General features: G+C 46.0%; 1 protein-coding gene across 1 annotated transcript; it reads left to right on the top strand.

Moving 5' to 3' along the window:
• Window positions 1-9,491: 9,491 nt before the first annotated feature.
• On the top strand, window positions 9,492-18,828 carry PNRC2 (proline rich nuclear receptor coactivator 2). Its single transcript, XM_015427507.1, has 3 exons — window positions 9,492-9,616; window positions 15,395-15,603; window positions 16,375-18,828. The coding sequence occupies exon 3, from the start codon at window positions 16,393-16,395 to the stop codon at window positions 16,804-16,806; it is 414 nt and encodes a 137-aa protein (XP_015282993.1). The 5' UTR covers window positions 9,492-9,616; window positions 15,395-15,603; window positions 16,375-16,392; the 3' UTR covers window positions 16,807-18,828.
• Window positions 18,829-22,606: the final 3,778 nt, after the last annotated feature.

The raw sequence follows: 22,606 nt of genomic DNA, 5'->3' as shown, positions 1-22,606 counted from the left end.
GTAGAGATTGGATTTATACCCCACCCTTCACTACCCAAGGGAGGCTCAGAGCGGCTTACAAACTCCTTTCCCTTCCCCTCCCCACAACAGACACCCTGTGAGGTAGGCGGGGCTGAGAGAGCTCTAACAGAAACTGCTCTTTTCAAGGACAGCTGTGCCAGAACTACAGCTTGCCCAAGGTCATCCAGCCAGGTGCAAGTGGAGGAGTGGGGAATCAAACCCGGTTCTTCCAGATTAGAGTCCGCGCACTTAACCACGACACCAAACTGGAGGGGGAGGGAAAGGAGTTTGTAAGCCACTCTGAGACTCTGAGTAAAGGGGCGGGGTATAAATCCAATCTCCTCCTCCTCCTTTTCCTCTTCCTCCTCCTCTTCTTCTGCAACATAATAACTGTGTATATCCACCAGTTGAATGCTAGCTCAGCCTCCAGACACCATTTAGAATCATAGAATCCCAAAGTTAGAAGGGGCCATACAGACCATCTAGTCCAACCCCCTGCACAATGCAGAGGATCAGCCTAGAGCATCCCCGACAAGGGTTTGTCCAGCCGCTGCTTGAAGACTGCCAGTGAGGGGGAGCCCATCACCTCCTTAGGCAGTTGCCTCCACTTTTGCACAACTCTTACCGTAAAAAAGTGTTTCCTAAGATCCAGATGGAAGCCCTTAATTGAAACCCATTCTTGCGAGTCCTCTCCTCTGCTACCAACTGGAACACCTCCCTGCCCTCCTCTAAGTGACAGCCCTTCAAAGACTTCAAGAGAGTAATTATGTTTTCTCTCAACCTCCTCTTCTCCAGACTAAACATTCCCAAGTCCCTCAGCCTTTCCTCATAGGGCTTGGTCTCCAGGCCCCCGATCATCCTCATCACTCTCCTCTGCACCCACTCCATTCTGTGCACATCCTTTTTGAAGTGCTTTAGTTCAACAGTCATCTTTAAAAAAAATGCCATATGAAAATTCATATGTTTATCCATTTATCACCTCATCATGAAAAAAGTGGTGCTTTGAAGTACAAGTATCTCCAGGACTGGGTTGGTGACAGTATAAGTGCTAGCCAATCAGCACTTTGCATAACCAGTGTATGTTTGAAACTTGCCAATTTCTTTTCCCCTCGCAGAGCTAGATGGTGGACAGGAAACACATGTGGAAGGAATGCAGTGAAGGTGCTTCCAAAACAGCCTTGGCATTTTAAAATATGACCTCTTTTCTTTGTCTCTAAACAATGATCTGTCTTCTTGCCAATAAATTACAAAATTCAGGATCATCAAAAAACCTTATAGCGGGTATCATTCAGTGCAAAGGGATTCATAAGAGAGTGCTTTCAGTCAAGCTCTGCACAGTTATCCATAGAAGCAAGACCGATAGGCTGAAGGAATGACGTCCCAGAATCCTTTGCTACTGTTCTGCTATCAGTGTTGAAGGACCTCTGCAAAGGCCTTCTTCTCTATGAAGGAATACATTCCATCTTCGTAAATAAACTATAAAGTGTGTCTACATGTGTGTCATTCTTGTGGATTTGCTGTGGATGCTACCAAACACTAGTTTGGGATTGTATTTTCCCCCCCTAGGATGTCCGAAGGCCCCCAAGAGAGAGACCGCTGTGACCTTGCCTGCAGCTACCACTGTGGCTCCTAAGATAAACCCTTGTGTCATGGAGCTGTGTAAATTTTTTCAGCAGTGCCTCTGCATGAGGCAAAGAAGATACTCGAAAGAAGAATCAATGAGGTAACAGGTAGAATCACCCTAGTTTTGATTCAGGAACCTGAATACAATGGTTGTTGGGGGGAGGCTGGGTACAGATTCTAAAACACCTTCTCCGGGCAAAATTACCACCTCACACTGCTTCTTAATTTATCGGTTTTAAGCCGTTTACTGAAATATAGAAAAAAGCTAGACCCCGTTTGAAAGGCAGCAAAAATCTACCACAGGTGGGTAAAACTTTGCAGCTAAAAGAGCGATAGGTCTGCTATCATCTTCTAATAAAAGAGGTAATGTCTCCATGGGATCTATATTTTGGCGCAAAGGAAGAATCGAAATATTTCTCGGCTCAGAAAAATGTTTGCGTTCAAAGGTCACACGACTACATTACCGGCACCAAATCCACATACTCTATCAGAGTATAGATCCAGGTCCCATGCATAATCTTATAAACCTCGATCTAAAAAATCTAAAAGACAGAACTGAAACACAGCATAAGTATTAATACAACACATTAATTGCTACAAAAATTATATAGTACGATCCTACTTATGGTAATCTATACACAGTAGTATAGACCACAGCCTACATCATTTATCCAAGTACCTTTGAGAACCATTTTGAACAGTATAGCACTCTTACCTCTGCAGAAAAGTCTTCTTGAATAATAGTTTTGCATAGTTTGCAGAAAGCCATATAGTATTCCCTCTAAGCTGAGTTAGTGTGAGCTAGCTCAGAGTTTTTTAGCCTCCGGCTCACACATTTTTGTCTTAGCTCAGGAAGGGTGGCTCCAGAGCAAACTAATTATTGCAGTAGCCAAATTGCTCACTCACAACTTTAAAGCCAGTAGCTCACAAAGTAGAATTTTTGCTCACAAGACTCCTCAGCTTACTGGGAGCATTGAAGCCATTAGAGTGGAGCCTTCCAGACCTCTAAGGGCATGTCATTCAGTAAGGTGGAGGCCACAATGGAGAAAGTGCATGTACAGGCAGTAGTCAATTTTCCCCATTTGCAGGTTGGCACCTGCAGAAGACCCTGCTGAGATGAGTGAAGGTGTCATGGTGTATCTCCTTTTTCTAAAAGTTTTGATTTCAAAGAAGACAGTGGGTTGGATTTAGAGTGTTCTGCATGTAAAGGGTAATGTCTGCTTCCCTTGCACTGGAATATTGTGCAAGGAAGTTGGATAAAGTTGGATTATAGTAGCTGTGTTGGTCTGAAGCAGCAGAACAAAATTTGAGGCCAGTGGCACCTTGAAGATCAACAAAGTTTTATTCAAGGTATAAGCTTTCATGTGCAAGCACACTTCTTCAGATACAATGAAATGGAAATCACCGGTCCTTACATATAGGTAGAGGGTGAGCAGTAAATTAGCATACAGCATAATGAATATGTTTGACCAATTCAAGGACAAAACAGGAATAACAAGCTTAAGTTACCATTTGTCTGGGTTTAATTCTGGGGAAAACACAGTGAAGGAAATAAATATGTCAAGATTGATGGGCAAATGTATTCTTAACTGTAGGATGCTGAGAGTAATTAATTGAGACCCTGCCATTATGCTCCATCCTTCTCCTCTCAAGCCTCCATGCTTGAGATGAAAGGCTGAGGTGAAAGGCTGAGAACCACAGCATTCAAACACTGCGGGAATTCTCGTGCAAATTTTTGTGGAACAGCACTAAGAACTGTTTTCTCTCTGCTCTCGGTTCTTTGGTTAAGCTCAATACAATCATAGGAACTTGTGCATGTGGTGAGGGCTATGTTTGAAAGATCGAGGAATTATCAAGGATCTACTTGGCAGTTTAGCCCATGTGATAATAATTTATTTTCAGCAGACAAGGAACTTTTCTTGGCTGTCAGCATATATTGTGGTTTATGGAATTCTCACTGACCATGGGGCACATTTTTTGTTGAAAGGAAAGGAACTTTGTGCTCAGCAGAAAATAACAGAAGTACAAGTAAAGGCAGCCTATAATTTCCTGGTGGTAAGGTAGAAGTTGTCAGCCTAGTTTGTAATAACTGTCCTTCAAAAAAACCTGATCCACTATTTTTTTTTTTTGCTTCATCCTTCAGTATCTGTGGAATTGGATAGTTTTTGGGCTACTGCATCTTTTGTAGGAGATGTCTATAATGGAAAGAATCGGTATCTCTAACACCCTTGAGGGCTAGAACCTTACATTTTTAACAATGGATGCTGAGATTCTGTCACAAAGCCAGAAAACAGATCACATTGTCCCTGTATTTGGATGAAGCCTGTGTTGCCCATCCCTGATGGGAGAGATCCCTAATACCTTCTTCCTTAGATGAAATAATTACTAGGATTGACTAGCTTCTGTAGGGCAAAGCTTCCCAAGGTGGAACCATCTTCCTGCAGAGCAGAGACATGGGAAACCTAGCAGGGGGAAACAGGATGTCATGTAAATGCTTTTTTGGGGGGGATAGGGATGAGAACCTTCAGGTGGGGCCTGGAGATCTGGTATTCAATGGATCTCCAGACAACAGCAATCATTCCCCCTGGAGAACATGGCAGCTTTGGAGGCTGGACTCTATGGCATTATGCTCTGCTGAGGTCCCTCTTCTCCCCAAACCTCACCTTCTCCAGGCTCCACTCCCAAATCTCCAGGAATTTCCCAAGCTGAATTTGGCAACCCTCCTTCAGGAACTGTTTGAGTGTCTGAGGGTATAGTGATTGGGTAGACAGTGAAACTGTACAGGAGATCTATGGACTGAAAAATCCTACATGGAAAATGGGACGTTGAATCTGCCCAGTGAATCTCAGTCACTCATACATGCTTTTTTCCCCTTGGCTCAGATGCCATTGGGAAGCATGTTTTCCTCTGTTCCCTGGACACCATCATGGTGTTCCTGTGCACTTCCTAGATTTTCCTTATCTTTCCTGCAGTCTTTGCAATGCGATGTTGCTAAGATGATTTGGGAAAGATCACAGCAAAGCCAAGGTGGCACCCATGTACATGGGAAAGTTCAGGTCTTCCTGGTCCCTCCCACATTGACCCCAGTCCCCCATATTGGCATTCATCCCCTACCCCCATGCCACTGGAGGCTTTAAAAAAATCAGCATTTTTCATATTGTTATAGCGTCATACAGGGGTCGTTTCATAGAAAAAGAGCTAGGGGAACTCATTAGCATAACTCATTAGCATATGCTACACCCCCTGACATCACCGGAAGTGTGTCATAAGGCCACACCCCCTGCCATCACTGGAAGTGTGTCATAAGGCCACACCCACTAATTAGTCTTAGTCTTAAAGGTTAGTCTTAAAGGTGCTATTTGTTAGTCTTAAAGGTGCGGGAGTCTGAGGAAGCCCCACGAAGGCCCCCCGCCCCCAAGGGTCCCGGCCGCCACCGCCGACCTTGCGGCTCCAGGGAGTGCGAGGAAGCCCCGCCAAGGCCCTCCCTGGCCCCAGGCAGGCAGGGGTGGGGAGAGGCGGGGGGGAAGCAACTTACCCTCCCTCTTCTCCTGCCTCCTCCTGGCTGAATGAGGACCGGAAGTGGGGTGGCCGGAAGCAGGGGGCGGAGCTTCATCGTGTGCCCCACCTCCCGCACCTCACCCGGGGAACGGCGATCCCCCGCGACTCCCCCGAATCGACATCTGGCGTCATAACATAACAGTTTGTCTGCTAGTTCCTTTAAATGCTCAGCGTGGAAAGTCTGCACATTGCCCCATTCACACAAAACAGTAACCAGAAATATAGGCACACTCACACTGGTGGGCTCCCAGTATAAGCATATACACACAACCGATCCAGTTCCAGATTATGACCCCCCCCCTTCTCTGTCTCACATACACTGATAAAGAGGGAACGCAAGCTCTCTTACCTGAGTCAACTGTTGGTGCTGTTGCGTGTTGGCCATCTCAGCAGGACTAAACTGCCCACTGTGATCTCCTTTCTTCCCCCGGAGAAGATAGGCTGGTAGGCACAAGCAAGGGAACAGAGAAATGCAAACATGGTACAGGAACAATGAGATGCTCTGTCCATGCACTGTGATGGTGGCCATTCTTCTGCAACTTTTATGAGAGCTGTGTCTGCTACACCACAAGCTGCTGGCCCTCCTTGCCACATACTACAGACAGGTTGGTGGGCTGGTGAACACATGCCACAAGAAAGAAGATGCCAGCCAGCCCCATGGCAGAAAGGGTTCTTTTTCATGCTTTTTGAGCCATCTACTGACTACTTCCTCTATTGCTGAAAGCAGCCATTTTAAATTTTATAGCTGTGGACATAAAAAGTAGCTTCTTGCTGTCTCCCTCAACATAGACATCCATTGGTGGATGACATGATGGCCACAGGTATATTGGACATCAATGTGATAGTGATTCTGGTAATATTAATCCAAAATACAGCTACATGAGTGTATTTTCTTGGCCTACAATCTATTACTCACTTGTATTTCTTTGGGACGCCTGACTAGGATTGCCAGCTCTGGGTTGGGAAATAGCTGGTGATTTGGAAGATGGAGCTGGGGGGTTTGGGGAAAAGAAGGGACCTTAGCAGGGTATAATGCCATACAGTTCACTTTCCAAAGCAGCCATTTTATCTTGGGGAACTGATCTTGGTGGCCTAGAGATCAATTGTAATAACAGGAGTTCTCCAGGTGCCACCTGGAGGTTGGCAACTTGACCCAGATAGCCTTGGCTAGCCTGATCTTGTCAGATCTCAGAAACTAAGTAGGGCTGGCCCTGGTTAGTACTTGGATGGGAGACCACTGAGGAAGGTGAAGGTCGATACGGAGAGGGCAAACAACCTCTGTGAGTCTCTTGCCTTGAAAACCCCTTGAGGGGTCACCAGAATTTGGCCTACAACTTGATGGTACTTTCCACCGCCCCTACCATTCCCTTGAGAGCCACTCTACTCTACAGACAGTGCTCTATGACCTATAATTGTATTTTAATGTTACCAGGTAGCAGTGAAGGCTTCACACTTACAAAGCACATGTGCTGAAGCATAATTGTCCAAACAGATATGTGGCATTGAACTTTTGGTCCTTTTACAACTTGGAAAACCTTTTATTTTTCTAATTAACTGCAAGTGTTTAATTCTGTTTCGAACAGGACTGTACAGGTATTCTCATTCTCTTTGGTTAACCACACTTTGATTTAGATTTGGCAGGGCTGCTAGATGCGAAATAAAAAAGTTTTGGAGCCACATCATGCTCATTGGCCACATTGTCCTAGCCGAAGATTAGGGAGTCACCATGCAACAGGAGCAAATATGTCTTCTTGATGTATTGCTACACACACAAACAGAAGAACATACGAACATAGAAAGAGTCCTAATGGATCAGACCAGCATCCTATCTCACACAGCGACCAACCAGTTCCTCTGGAGGTCCAAGAACAGGGTGTATAGGTCAAGGGATTCCCCTGATGTTGCCTCCTGGCACTTGGATTCAGAGCCTTACTGCCTCTGAATGTGGAGGTTCCTTTTAATCACCGTGGCTAGTAGTCATTGATAGACCTATCTTCTGTGAATCTGTCTAATCCACTTTTAAAGCTGTTTATGCCTGTGACAGGGTTGCCAGCCTCCAGGTGGGGCCTGGGGATCTCCCACTTTTACAACTGATCTCCAGCTGACAGAGATCAGCTCCCTTGGAGAAAATGGCTGCTTTGAAGGGTGGACTCTATGGCATTGTACACTGCTGAGGCCCCTCCCCTCCCCAAACCCCGCCCTCTCCTGGCTCCACCCCCAAAGACTCCAGGTATTTTCCAACCCAGACCTGGCAAACCTAGCCTGTGACCATCACTACATCCTCTGGCAGTAAATTCCATGTTGTAATTACTCATAAAAACATAAGAACATAAGAGACGCCAATGTTGGATCAGGCCAAAGGCCCATCCAGGTACTTCCTTTTATCCGTTCTAACCCGACCGCTCTGCAGTTTCATGGAGTGCCCACGAGTTCTTGTATTGTGAGAAAGGGAGAAAAGTACCTCTTTCTCTACCTGCTCTTTCCCATGCATAATCTTATAAACCTCGATCATGTCACCCCTCAGTCGTCTTTTCTCCAAGCTAAAGAGCCCTAAGCGCTTTAACCTTTCCTCATAGGGAAAGTGTTCCAACCCTTTTATCATTCGAGTTGCCCTTTTCTGCACTTTTTCCAAAGCTATAATATCCTTTTTAAGGTGTGGTGACCAGAACTGCACACAGTATTCCAAATGAGGTCTCACCATTGATTTATATAGGGGCATTATTATATTGGCTGATCTGTTTTCAATACCCTTCCTAATAATCCCCAGCATAGCATTGGCCTTCTTTATTGCAGTCACACACTGTCTCGACATTTTCAGTGAGTTATCTACTACAACTCCAAGATCGCTCTCTTGATCAATCTCTGCCAGTTCAGACCCCATCAATGTGTATTTATATTTAGAATTTTTGGCTCCAATTTGCATCACCTTGCACTTGGCCACATTGAACACATTTGCCATGTTGCCACTTCACTGTTTACTTGCCCATCCTTGACAGATCCCTTTGGAGTGCCTCACAATCCTCACTGGTTTTCACCACCCTGAACAACTTCGTATCATCCGCAAATTTAGCCACTTCACTGCTTACTCCCATCTCCAAATCATTAATGAACAAGTTAAAAAGCAGTGGACCAAGTACTGATCCCTGCGGTACCCCACAGCTTACCACCCTCCACTGAGAAAATTGCCCATTAATACTCACTCTCTGTTTTCTATTAATTAGCCAGTTTTTGATCCATAAAAGGACTTGTCCTTTTATCCCATGATTTTTGAGCTTACTTAGGAGCCTTTGATGAGGAACTTTATCAAAAGCTTTCTGGAAGTCAAGGTAAACAATATCTATTGGATCCCCCTTGTCCATGTGTTTGTTCACCCCCTCAAAGAACACTAACAGGTTAGTGAGACAAGATCTTCCCTTACAGAACCCATGGTGAGTCTGCCTCAATAGGTTTTGTTCATCTATGTGCCTACTAATTCTTTCCTTAATAATGGTTTCCACCAATTTACCCGGACGTCAGACTGACTGGCCTGTAATTCTCTTCCCCCAAGTACTAGAACTCAATGGTACCCAATGAAGTTGAGGGACAACATGTTCAGGACAAAACGAAATAGTTAATTACTCTAGGAGCAATTAAATTGTGGAATTCACTGTGGACGTAGTAATGGTCAGAAGCACAGATGACTTCAACAGGGGTTGGCCAAATTCATGACAGAGAGTCCTATCAATTGCTACTAGGCATGGTGATAAAAGTCCATGTCCAAAGGCAGTCAACCTCTCTAGGAAAGAACCTCAGGAGGGGAGGTCCTGGTCTCTGTACCTTGTTTGCTGACCTTCCAGGGCAAATGGTTGGGCACTGTGTGAAACAGCATGCTGTACTAAATGAACCTGCTTGCATGTTTTTACGCTCTCCTTATACAGGGGTGTTCCTATGTTCTTATGCTCACAACTTCATGACCTCAGAGAAGGTCAAGTTTTTGAATTTGCCGCCCCCCCCCCCAAAAGGGTGTGTGTAGCGGTAGTAAACGCCTAAAAGTCTGCCAAATTTCTTTTCTCTCCCTTTTGCCTACTTTATTCCACTGGTTTCTCCCTCATCCTATTAGCACCCCCCCATTTTCCCGACATGCCCCTCTTTCTGTAGAGTAATTCAAAATGAAACAACAACCAACAGCCGCTTTCCTCGTTTCTTTTCTCCACCCACTAAGCCCTCCCTCACAACCCTAGCAACAGGCGGACGCTGTTCCTATTGGCTAACACTTCGTATGCATCGCACTGTCATTGGTCAGATTGCTCAAGCGAAGGTGGGGCTGTTTAATTTTTCTGCCTTTGCTGCGCTTCAGCTCGGGAAGGAGTTCGCCATTTTGTGTACGCCACTGTCTCCGAGGAAGGCGGAAGCGGGAGTTGAAGGACGAACGGAGCCGTTTAGATTGCGCGTTGAGGTGTGAGGAGGCGAACGGCACAGGGTCCGCCTGTACGAGCTTTGGGGATGGAAGAAAGTTTTACGGGGGGGGAGAATGCGCCGCCATTATGTGTTTTCCTCTTAAAAGCAAGAGGGAGAGGATCCTCAGCACTGAGGCGGTTGCTGATAACGGGAGGAAGGAATGGGGGGGGGATTTGCGGGGGAAACCCGATCATTTAGAGGCTAGTTATGTTTAAGTGGCTGTAAGGCTCTGTGGGCTTTCTCCAGGGTAAATGTACACAAGATTGACGCACAACATGGGGAGGGGGAGTGCAAGACGTGAGAAAAGGCTAGTCGAGTTTGGGGGAGTGGGGGGGGGAGGGAGGAGGAATGTTTCTATTACTTGCGCGAATGGGGCTGGCCTCAATAGCAACTAATAAATGAGGGGGGAGGGAAATCTGGGTGAATGAAAAGGTTGTGGAGTGGGGAGGGATTTGGTTGAAGAAAAGCGAATGAGAGAGCCTTGTGTGTGCTAGGAGGAGGGCTTCCGGCGTTCCTTGACGACAAAACAAAGGCAGAAAAATAGATTGCTTGCCCGAAAGACACCCCTCCCCCCCATTGGGGGCAAGGTTTCTACATATGTGTAACTTGTTTGCTAATCGAGATACCCTTTTTTGAATTGGGAAAAGGGTGAATGTATTTTTCTGGGGGTAGGGATTAGTTTCGTTTGTACTTCCTGGGCGAAGGTCTTTGTGTGTCAACGATCTTGGAGGATCTGGTTGTGAGTACTGGCTCAAGAATCCTGCATTGGGGTTGCCAGCCTTCGGGTGGGGCCTGGAGTTCAGGAATTACAACTGGTCTCCACACTACAAAGATCCCTTCCCTTGGAGGAAATGGCAGTTTTGGAGGGTAGGCTCTATACATTACACCCCTGTTGAGCCCCGTCTCCAACCACTGCCCCATTTGTCCAGGAATTGCACAAGCCATAGTTGGCGATCCTGTTTGATCCCAGGAGTGCTTTTCCCCCAGTGAGTGTGGGGGAATAAATGGTGAGAAGGAGAGCTGTACGGGTTGGTGTGTGTGTGCAAAACTTCATCCTTTGCAGAGAGTTGTGAAAAACGTGTAAAATGGTGTGTTTGTGGGTTAGCAAAACTTTCAGGGTGGTTGTCTTGTGCTTGTGGGGACAGGGAAGTGGACTGATTATGTTCGGGAGAGCGTGTTGTGAGTCTTGTAGGACAGAAGGTGTTGTGAATGGGGAAGATAACCTAATTTCTTTGTAGCAGTAGACTCATGAAAGCTTATACCCTACCACAAATGTGTTAGTCTTTAAGGTGCTGCTGGACTCTTACACTTTTCAGCTGCTATAGACAGACTAACACAGCTACCCATCTTGATCTAATTTCTTTGTGGTATTTGTTACCGTTGTTGTTGTTGTTGTTCAGTCGCACAGTCGAGTCCGACTCTTTGCAACCCCATGGACATATTATGGTAATCAGAATGATCCTATGCAGAGCCAGACTAGCACATTGCATTGAAATCAATGGCCACGTTTTGCCTTACTGGACAAGGTTGGACTTGTCTGTGCTTGGAGGTAGGGCCTGATTTTTTGGAAGTAGGATACTGCCATGTACTGTGTTGCAAATATGAGTATGAAATGCTACGTATAGTGAGAACCTTGTGTATTGGTAATACCTGCTCTTGATACTCTTAAAAGAAACATTTATGTTCAATAAAAGAAACCTAAAACAATAGGGGAGAACTTTCTTGTTGTATCTGAAGTACTTTGGGAGGGTTTCCAATATTTGTTAGTCTTTGGGGAGTTAATGACTTGCATTTTCTGTGGTTGAATCAACAGTTCAAGTCTAACAGGCTACTCAGTTGATATGAATGTTAAAAATGGACTTATTGGCTGCTGGACTTCATTTAAAAGTATTTTATTTAATGAAGTTTCAGCAATATGTTTAAGTGTGCAAACTACAAACAATGAAGGTTTGATGTATTCTGAGCAAGCTATTTTATATGGACAGACCTGTAACTGATCATTCCATTGTGCTGGTATTTTCCTTTAAAAAAACCACGAATACACAAAATACTTAATCTTTGGAGGGTAATGTGTTCCAACTGACAGAAGCTTATGCTACAATCAGCTTTTGTCTTTAAGTACTGTAGATTCTGGGAAACCATTATTGCTGCCCTGGAATTGAAAATTCACACTGGAAGAGAGAAGAAATCATAATTTACAGTGAACTTGTTTAAATTTGAATGCATCTAATAAAGTGAAGATGGACAAAGCACATCTTCATGTTGAGAGGCTAGTAACTGGGACTCATCAACATTCGGCTCTTCCGCATTCTGATTTTCATCACTTGTGTGTTCCTATTGTTTCAGGGCTTTCTCTTTAATGTGTTTTGCTCTCTCTAGTAGTCCCAGAGGGAGCAAAACACATGTGGGAAAGGGGGGAGGGACCCAAAGCAATAGGGACAAGCGAGTGACAAAAATGAGAATGCAGAAGAGGGATGTACTAAAAGGAAGGACAGGATTGCCCATAGGAAATAATGGGAGACGCTTGAAGGCCGATTGGAACTAATAATAGCCAGGAATGCCAATTGACTTGCATGGGCTCCATTGAAATACATTAGAGTACAAGTAGAGTTGCAATAAAAACACGGAATGGATTTTCTTTTAGGGTCTCTGGGCCCAAATACACTACTCTGGGGATGGAATAAGAGACCAGAGTGGAATGACAGCCCCAGGGTGTAGCAGGAGTGTTCAGGGACTGGAATGAGAGACCACGGAGTGGAATGACAGCCCCAGGGTGGAGCAGGAAGGTTCTGGGACTGGGATGACAGGCCGTGGAGTGGAATGACAGCCCCAGGGTGTAGCAGGAGTGTTCTGGGACTGGGATGTCAAGCCACGGAGTGGAATGACAGCCCCTGGGTATAGAGTGTTCTGGGTCTGGAATGAGAGACCACAGAGTGGAATGAGAGCCCTAGGGTGGAGCAGGGGTTTTCCGGGACTGGGATGACAAGCCACGGAATGGAATGGCCAGCCCCAAGGTGTAGCAGGAGTGTTCTGGAACTGGGATGACAGGCCACGGAGTGGAATGACAGCCCCAGGGTGTAGCAGGAGTGTTCTCGGACTGGAATGAGAGTCCACAGTGTGGAATGACAGCCTCAGCGTGTAGCAGGAGTGTTCTGTGACTGGAATAAGAGACCACAGAGTGGAATGACATCCCCTGGGTGTAGCAGATGTGTTCTGGGACTGGAATGACAGGCCCTAGAGTGGACTGACAGCTCCTGGATGCCGTAGGAGTGGTCTGGAACTGGAATGTGAGACCACAGAATGGAATGACAACCCCTGGGAGTGTTCACGGAATGGTATGGGAGACCACGGAGTGGAATAACAGCCCTCGGGGGGGAGCAGCAGTGTTCTGTGACTAGAATGACAGGCCCCAGAGTGGAATGACTGCCCCAGGGAGGGCTAGGAGTGTTCTGGAACTGGAATGGGAGACCACTAAGTGGAATGATAGTCCCTTCAAGTAGTGGGAATATTCTGGGACCGGAATTACAAGCCCCAGAGTCGAATGACAGCCCCTAGATATGGCAGGAGTGTTTTGGAACTGGAATGGGAGACCACTAAGTGGAATGACAGCCCCTGGGAGTATCCTGGGAATGAAATGACAGGCTCCAAGGTGGATTGACAGTCCCTAGAAGTAGCAGGACTCTTATGGGCCTGGAATGACAGGCCCCAAAGTGGAAGGAGAGACCCTGGGGGTAGAGGTAGTTCTGTGCAACTGGATTTGCAAACTTTAGCGTGAAATACTTTTCATTTAAATATTTCTGGAATGTGTGTAGCTATCATCACATCAGCTCTATCTCAGCTCTTTTGTTTCCTTACAAATTCATGAGGTTGATGTGAGCTTCCTCCATTGTCAATTATAAATCTTGCCCTTGTCTTCTACCAGTTCCAATGTCCAGTTGTGCTGCCTTCCTTATCTCCATGTTCCCTTTCCATGTCACACTCTGCCTGATTCCCTGAACACTCCTGCAACACCCTGGAGCTGTCATTCCACTCTGGGGCCTCTCATCCCGGTCCCTGAACACTCCTGCTCCACCCTTTGGCTGTCATTCCACTCTGAGGCCTGTCATTCCAGTCCCTGAAAACTCCTGCTAAATGCTGGGGCCGTCATTCCACTCTGTAGTCTTTCATCACAATTCCAGAACAGTCCTGCTACCCCCAGAGGCTATCATTAGACTCCGTGGTCTCTCATTCCCTCAACACTCCTGCTACTCCTAAGGGCTGTCATTCCACGCTGTGGTCTCTCATTCCAGTTGAACGCTACCCCCAGAGGCTGTCATTCCACTCCGTGGACCCTCATTCCAGTCCCTGAACACTCCTGCTACCTCCAGGGTCTGTCATTCCATTCTGGGGACTCTGATTCCATTTCTAGAACACTCCTGCTACCCCCAGAGGCTGTCATTCCACTCCGTGGACCCTCATTCCAGTCCCTGAACACTCCTGCTACCTCCAGGGTCTGTCATTCCATTCTGGGGACTCTGATTCCATTTCTAGAACACTCCTGCTACCCCCAGAGGCTGTCATTCCACTCCGTGGACCCTCATTCCAGTCCCTGAACACTCCTGCTACCTCCAGGGTCTGTCATTCCATTCTGGGGACTCTGATTCCATTTCTAGAACACTCCTGCTACCCCCAGAGGCTGTCATTCCACTCTGTGGTTTCTCATTCCAGTCCCTGAACACTCCTGCTACACCCTTTGGCTGTCATTCCACTCTGAGGCCTGTCATTCCAGTCCCTGAAAACTCCTGCTAAATGCTGGGGCCGTCATTCCACTCTGTAGTCTTTCATCACAATTCCAGAACAGTCCTGCTACCCCCAGAGGCTATCATTAGACTCCGTGGTCTCTCATTCCCTCAACACTCCTGCTACTCCTAAGGGCTGTCATTCCACGCTGTGGTCTCTCATTCCAGTTGAACACTCCTGCTACACCCAGAGGCCATCATAACCCTCTGGAGCCTGTCATTCCAGTTCCAGAACACTCCTGCTACCTCCAGGGGTTGTCCTTCCACTCCGTGGTCTCTCATTCCAGTCCCTGAATACTTCTGCTACACCCTGGGGCTGTTATTTCACTCTGTGGTCCCTCATTCCAGTCCCTGAACACTCCTGCTACCTCTAGGGGCTGTCATTCCACTCTGTGGTCTCATCCCAGTCCCAGAATACTCCTGCTACACCCTGGGGCTGTCATTTCACTCTGTGGTCTCTCATTCCAGTCACAGAACACTCCCGCTACACCCTGGGGCTGTCATTCCACTCCATGGTCTCTCATTTCAGTCACAGAACACTCCTGCTACACCTTGGGGCTGTCATTCTACTCCGTGGCCCATCATCCCAGTCCCAGAGTAGTGTGTTTGGGCCCAGCGACCCTAATAGAAAATCCATTCTGCATTTTTATTGCAACTCTAATCTACTTGTACTCTAATGTATTTCAATGGAGCCCATGCCAGTCAATTGGCATTCCTTGCTCCCATTATTTCCAATGGGCCTTCAAGCGTCTCCCATTATTTCCAATGGGCACCTGTCCTTCCTTCTAATACATCCCTGCAGAAGAGCCTATTGAGGTTTTGACTTCCCTCCCATGCTTGAAGGCCTTCCAGGAGAATCTGATTGGTAACTATGTGGCTGGACCTAGGACTGGTCAAGTAGGAGGGCTCTTCTTATATAAATTCCAGAGTGGTCTTTCCCAGTGTTATTTTCAGGCAAGGAATTTTATTTGGCATTTATTCAGACTTTGTCTTTTTAGAGCTGGGACTTATACCATTGAAGCCCGTGTGTCGAGAATCCGATGTTGGGCTCAGCTTCGTGGCTGAAAACAGCAGATCGGCCCATGAGAACTACCATTCCTAAGCAAAGGAAGGGGTCCAACAGGAGTCAGCATCTATTCTTTCAGGTCTGGCAGCAAGAAAGAGGGCAGGAGGTGGAGACTGTGGACTCTGAAAAGAAAACTGAAAGGTAAAGGGAACAATAACTATAATACAACCTGAAGAGTGCTCTAAAATCTCAGTTCAGAGCTGACCTTTAAGACCATTTGTCATGGTTTCTTGCATTCTTGGTTAGGGATTGGAACACACATTTAAAATGTACTATATCCTTACAAAGTATTCTTGTGAGAAACCATGAAAGTTAAGCTAGTGTTGAAGTATCTATGTTTAATAACTCAATATTTTTAGGTGTTTTATCTGCCTATTAAATTATTTGGTTGGGGCGTTGCTTGTAGAATGTGCTTGCGAGAACGTTCAGTATCGCATATTAAGTTTTCAGTATGTTAATAGCCAAATCATGTGTACCTATCTGTACTATGAATCTGTTTCGGTTTTGTTTTAAATGTTTCAAATGACAGAATGTTTTAGGATTTAAGAAGTGGACTGATGTATATACAAGAAAACATTGTATTTGGGAACAAAGTTCTGGTGGGTTTTCTTTGGTAGCCAGATTGGTTTGCTAAAGTTGGAGATATTTGTATTTTTCCCTGCCTGGAGTTAATAGCAACTTGGAGACAATTTCTATCAGGATCTTCCCTTACCATGGCACTGATCCCGTCCTCCCAAAATGCTTTTCAACATCAAGTTGTCTGGGAAACCCTTATAACATATAACTCAGCCCTTAGCTATACCAAAGTTTGGTATTCTTTTTGCAGAAAAAAATGTGTGGTGTACATTGTAGCTTCCAAAAAATACTTCTGTTTTCTATTGACAGTTGCACTTGTTCTTTTCCCCTAAATAGGTGACACTTAAGTTGAAAATGGGGGGTGGAGAAAGGTTTAACATTCCATCTACCCAGCCCAGAAACGCTAACAAGAACCAACAGCAGCTAAACAGGAAAAAGAACAAAGATCAGAATTCCCAGATGAAGAAAATCCACAAGAAAGAAAGGGGACATGGATGTAGTCCACCATCTGCAGCGTGGCAGGCCATGCAGACTGGAGGAAAGACCACAGTGCATTTCCCGACTAGCCAGAATTGGAATCCATCTTTATCCACGGCACTCTTCATGCCTCAAACCAATCAAAATTATGCTGGAGCAAAATTCAGTGAGCCTCCTTCCCCAAGTGATCTTCCTAAACCACCGAGTCATTGGGTCACTGTTTCACTGAACCCTGCTGATAAAGATATCATGACTTTCCAGTTGAAGACCTTGCTTAAAGTTCAGGCTTGAAGTGGAAAACATCACACATTTTATAGTTTCAAAGTCTGCAGTGTTGGGGTTTCAAAATGCAATCCCAAGCACATTGTAAGGAATTCAAATTAACTGTGAGAATTTTTTTACTGGGCGGTGTAAAGAATACTTTAACATGTCACTCTTCTGGGGCTCTGTGCTGTTAAAACTGATAGGCAGTGCTTGCTTTTTTAGACCATCTCACTTTCGTGTTCTCATTAGGCACTATTCCCTTTTCAGGGGAAGTAAAAATTGACCAAATTTCCATTACAAAATAATTGCAAAAATAATTTGCCTGCATTTGATCAAATATTGTAGGTGTCGAAGAAAAGTAACTTTTTGACAGAACTCTATTTTTTTTAAAAATCACCTAAAATTGTTTTTAAAAAGCAAGTAACATATTTTTCAGTTTCAACAATTATATGGCTGATCCGTCATCTGAAAAGGTGATTTGGGAAGGCAAAGTCCTATGACCAAACGAATTTGGGAACAAAATTTTGTGCAGCACTTGTTTAGTAAGAACTGAAACATGGTTCTGCGTTTGATCTCTAGCTTTTTGTGCAAGCCTAGGGGAACACAACCAGCCTATAAGTGTGCCAACTCAAAAGCATTTTTGCATTGCCAGATGACTGCCAAGCGCTTTAAAGTGTTCTCCTTCACAGTGTATTTCACTGAGCTATATTTGAAATACATTTTGTGTGTTTTTGTATCTCTTACTGAAATAGAACTGTTGAGGCCAGTTTGAGATGAACTTGTTTGAGGTTCGCGAGTATAAAAACATCTTTTACATATGGAAAAAAGAGCCATGTAAATAACTGTAAAACTTTGTAGCATATGTAAATATATGCTGGGCTTTCCTGCCAGAATAAAAGTATTTTTAGTACAAAACTGAATGTAAAAAAGACCATGCTGAGCTCATGGCATGATTTTTTTTAAAAAAAAAAAGTTTAAAAAAACTGAAAAGCACATGTGTGTGCCTTTGCACTTGAGTAACAGTGAGGGTGTGATCCATGTTTGCCTTTCTGAGTTGAGATTTAAAGTGAACATGGTGCAAAGAGAAGCTCTGAAGTCAGAAGATGAAACAAACTTAAAAGCTGAGTGTGCAGTTGTTTTCATTAATTGTATTAGCATATTTTAATGAAGCTGTATTGCATCCTTAGGCTATGATCCTAGGAACATTTGAAGTAATTCCTGTTAATTTAACAGGACAAGTGAAGTGTGCTTAGGATGCAATCCTACTTCAGTTAAGCATTCTGCAGCCCTCTGATTTCAATGGGACTGAAGCATACAACTGCTGGATTGCAACCAGTGTTGCATCATTTTGAATGTATTAAGTGACTAGCCAATACAAGCCATCACTACAATATTGGATGTTCTAAATGTAATTCTCATGTAACACGTAGACCTGCCACTACCCCATCTGTGACATTGAATCCTATTTGAGATTCCTGCTTTAGAGAGTAAGAGACATCATTTAGCCTGGAACTACATCTTTACATGGCACTTCAAATTTTTGGCAAATTAGAAGACCACCAGTTCAAAGAGCTGCTTCACATCAGAGCTTTAGAAAATGTCTTCTACTGGTATTATTTCTGAAATTTGCTGTCAACCAACACATATAATGTTTGGGTTTTTAATGAAATCTCAGTTTTTGTATGGATCACTGGATTTGGTGATACCTACCAAAATCAGAATGTCTTTCATAGTAAACATCTAGTTGCGATACTAGAAATAATTGTTAGAAGTTGGACAAGGAAAACATACTGAAGAACATAGTGCCAGAGGTACTTGGCTATCTACCAGTGAATACATTCAAAATCTTGTAGCGACAATAAAAACTTATACCATTTCCCCAAATAAGATTAAAATTGGATATTGTGCAAAAATGTATTGTGTCTTGTGTCCCAGATTGTCCCATGGTACTTAAATAATTACTGTAGCCCAATGTTATTTTAATGTGTTCTAAATTCTGTATCTGACTGCATTACTTTAATTGGAAACAAAATTCAATAAAAACCCTTTCCCCCATAATTTTGTCTTTATTACTTTTAACTGCTTGTTAGGTGTGCATGCTAAACTGTCAGCCATGGCCATAATTCCGATAGAATAGATACAGTTAAGTCAGTTTGCTTGCTAAACTTGGGAGAAACTTCCACAAAACTAGTTCTTAGCATTCAAACAGCCCTGTCACCAGTAGTAACAGCATCCACATCCATTAAGTTCCCTTGGGACTAAGCTGTGTCTGGCCAGTTTTGTGAAGTACAGCAGGCTTAATTAGTTCATCCAGCACACAGAGCAGAGATTAAATAGCTTGCTGTTACATCTTGCCACACCATACAGGGCAGTTTTTGGAAGTTGTGGGAGGTAGTCTTGGACATATGGCCTGGGGCTTCTCATATCTGGCCCATGAGCATTTGGGAAACCAGTCAGAATGTGGACCAGAATAGTATTATACCCCCTGCTGTGGTCCCTCCTCAGGGTCTTCCCCAAGATTGCCCAACCCAGAGTTCGCAACCATAAAGGATGAGGGTTGGTTTGGCCCCAAGCTCTATGCAGCCAGTCCCCTTGGGGCTGGGATGCACCGCCACCAGTGCTTCCACCTCTGAACAAAGCGTGTTGGACTCCTGGCTGTTCATATGCAGTAGGCAGAATCTCTTTGGCCCCACCTCCCCAAGCCCAGCCATGTGGTTTCCCACTTGCAGGCAGCCTAGGGAAGGTGCCTTTGGAAACTAGTTGGCCAGCCTGCCAAATGTGCCCACTTATAGAGTGACTGGTTGGGTGCACTGTGCACAGTGCAAGGAAGTGCGGGGGGGGGGGGGGGAGCTGTATTGCCTGAAGGAGCCATTGGATGTGACTTTTGATGGAGACCCAGAAGCCCTCCCGTTGTTCGTGGTAAGGACTCTGAAATTCGTGGCAAACTGGGGCCACTTGTTCCTGAACGAAGAGGGCCAGGTGGACTATGTTGTATCCCAGTTACGCAGTGGAGCGGCGGCATGGTATGTCAGCATCTACAACGGGGATGGTCAGGAACTGCAGGGTGTGGGCGATTTTTTGCGGGCACAATTCGAGGATCGCAATGTGGGTGCCAAAGCCTGGGCATTCTTACGCACGTTCCGATGGGATGAAGACTGTCCAGAGTACTCAACATTGAGTTCAGACTGCAGGCTGCCAAAACCCAGGGATGGTCTGATGAAGCCCTGGTCAAGCAGTATCACACTGGTTTGGACCCAGAAATCTGGGAGATGGTTCTCCGGACGGTGGATCCCGTGACACTGATGGCTTGGATGCGAGAAGCCAAGGATGCGGAGTGTCGACTGAACACCCTCAGGCTCGATAGTGCTACGACTGGAGAAAGACACCCCCCCCGCATTGCAAAGCCACAGTAAGGACGGACGCCAGGAAGCGACGGGGCCCCACCTTGGTGGAGAAGGGGCCTAATAAGGCAAAGTTTCAGCAAGCACCGCAAGCTGCCATTGAGGAGAAAAACGCAAATCCCAGCGGAGAGGACGCCGCAAGCCGGTGGGAAAAGGCCAGGTGCTGCTGTGTGAGGCGCGGAGCAGCAGGGCCCGATCTCGTAGGCGCCAAAAGTGGTGAGCAGCTACCCTTCCCTCTTTTTTGTGACTGTGACTCTCATGAATCTGGCCGAGGGGACCCACATCAGAGTAAGGGGGATCATTGACTCGGGGTGTGGGAGGGACCTCATCAATCCATCTTTGGTGACAGGGCTGGAAGCCACGATGGTGCGGTTACCCAACCCCCTAATTTTTACTCAAATGGATGGGTCCACGATGAAGAAACCTTGCGAGTTTGAGACGGTGCCATTGCGGTTGGGGGCGGGGTATCACTAGGAAGAACGCTCATTCATGATTACCCCCACAGCCAGATTCCCACTAGTATTAGGAAGCCCCTGGCTGCATGGACACAATCCCTACATTCTGTGGGACGAAGGGAAGGTGCAATTAATTTCCCCACGATGCAAGTCGCATTTATGGAACCCGCAGTGGGGTTCCCAGCCAGAAGCCGAACCCCCCCGTGTTTGCCTGGCCCAAGAAGAGTTGGTTTTGATTCCCCCCGAATACCGGGACTTGGCCAGGGTCTTTGAAGAGGAAGAAGCGGATGAGCTCCTGCCTCATAGGCATTCAGACTGTAGTATCGAATTACTGCTGGGTCATAAATTTCCTAAGGGATGTATTTATCCAATGGGACTGGTCGAAAAAGATGAACTGTGTAAGTTTATTGATAAGAACCTGGCCCGGGGTTTTATCAGGCCGGCTTCCTCACCATTTGCAGCTCCCGTGCTGTTCCAGAAAAAGAAAGAGGGGGCGGGGTTTTTTGAGGCTATGTACTGACTATAGGAGCTTGAATGCTGCTTCGTCTACCAATGCCTACCCCATGCCGCTTGGCCGAGGTGTCTAAGGGAAAAATCTTCTCCAAATTGGATCTCCAAGATGCGTACTTCCAAGTTCGCATAAGGGAGGGAGATGAGCACAAGACCGCCGTTAATATACCCCTTGGCCACTTCGATTACCGAGTGATGCCATTTGGCCTCCAGGGGGCTCTGGGAGTATTCATGAATTTGATTAATGAGGTGTTGCACAAGCATTTATTCAAGGGGGCCCTTGTTTACTTGGATGATATCTTGCTGTATTCCCCCTACCTCCCCTCACATGTGAAACTGGTGAGGGAAGTGCTCCAGACGTTGCACAAGCACAAACTCTTTGCTAAACTCTCCAAGTGCAAATTTCATAAGTCGGTCATTGACTTTTTGGGATATAGGATCTCCAACAAGGGGCTGGAAATGGACCCGCGGAAGGTCCGGGATGTACTTAGGTGGGAGGCCCCCTGCACATGCTGCCAGCTCCAGTCCTTCCTCAGATTCTCAAATTCCTATCGAAATTTTTCCCCCAACTTTGCCCAGGTCAGCTTACCACTCACTGACTTGTTGAAAACCAAAGGGAAAGGGCCACACGCGACCAAACCGAGTGCTAAGCTTCAATGGACGGAAGAATGCCAGGAGGCATTCGACCGGCTGAAGGCTCTATTCACGTCAGAGCCAGTGCTGGCCCACCCAGACGAAAATAAAAAATTCATCATCCAAGTTGATGCCTCAGACGTGACGATTGGGGGGGGGGCGCAATCTTGCAAGAGGGGGACGATGGGTTGTTACACCCCCTGGCGTATGTGTCCCATAAATTTAACGAAACCGAGCGCGATTGGTTGGTTTGGGACAAAGAAGCGGGAGCGATCCGGTTGGCGCTCTCAACCTGGAGACATTGGTTAGAAGGGGCCCGGGTGCTGTTTGAGGTCTGTACAGATCATAAGAACCTGGAAGTGCTCAACCCCCCCCCCCAACCTGAATGCCAAACAGTTGCGGTGGGCTGACTTCTTTTTCAAGTTTCACTTCATGTTGCACCATTTCCCGGGCTCGGCGAATTCGCTGGTGGACGCACTATCCCGCCTCCCACAACATGACAGCCAAAGGGAGGTGGTACTAGACTCTATGTTCACACCCTCACATCTAGGAGGGGTGGTGACGACTCGCAGCCGTGCGGTCTTCTCCCCTCTGGACCAATTATCCGAACACGGCTCCTCCCCTCCTGTTCCTCCAGGCGAGGTAGCCTGGAGTGTCAGATTTGCCTCTGCCTTTTCAGATGCCGACAAAGAGGTGGAAAATGTCGGGGGGTTGAAAAGAAAAGCGGATGGTTGTTGGTACCATGGCTCCAAACTGTGCCCAGATCATTTCGGGGGGAGGTGCTTGCAGCAGTTCATGGCTCTAAGCTTGCTGGCCACTGTGCATTCA

Source organism: Gekko japonicus, unplaced genomic scaffold (genome assembly GCF_001447785.1).
Source record: "Gekko japonicus isolate JY-2015 unplaced genomic scaffold, Gekko_japonicus_V1.1 scaffold4048, whole genome shotgun sequence".
Taxonomy (NCBI): domain Eukaryota; kingdom Metazoa; phylum Chordata; class Lepidosauria; order Squamata; family Gekkonidae; genus Gekko; species Gekko japonicus.
The sequence above is the reverse complement of the archived record's forward strand: the minus strand, read 5'-3'. Positions and strand labels throughout refer to the sequence as shown.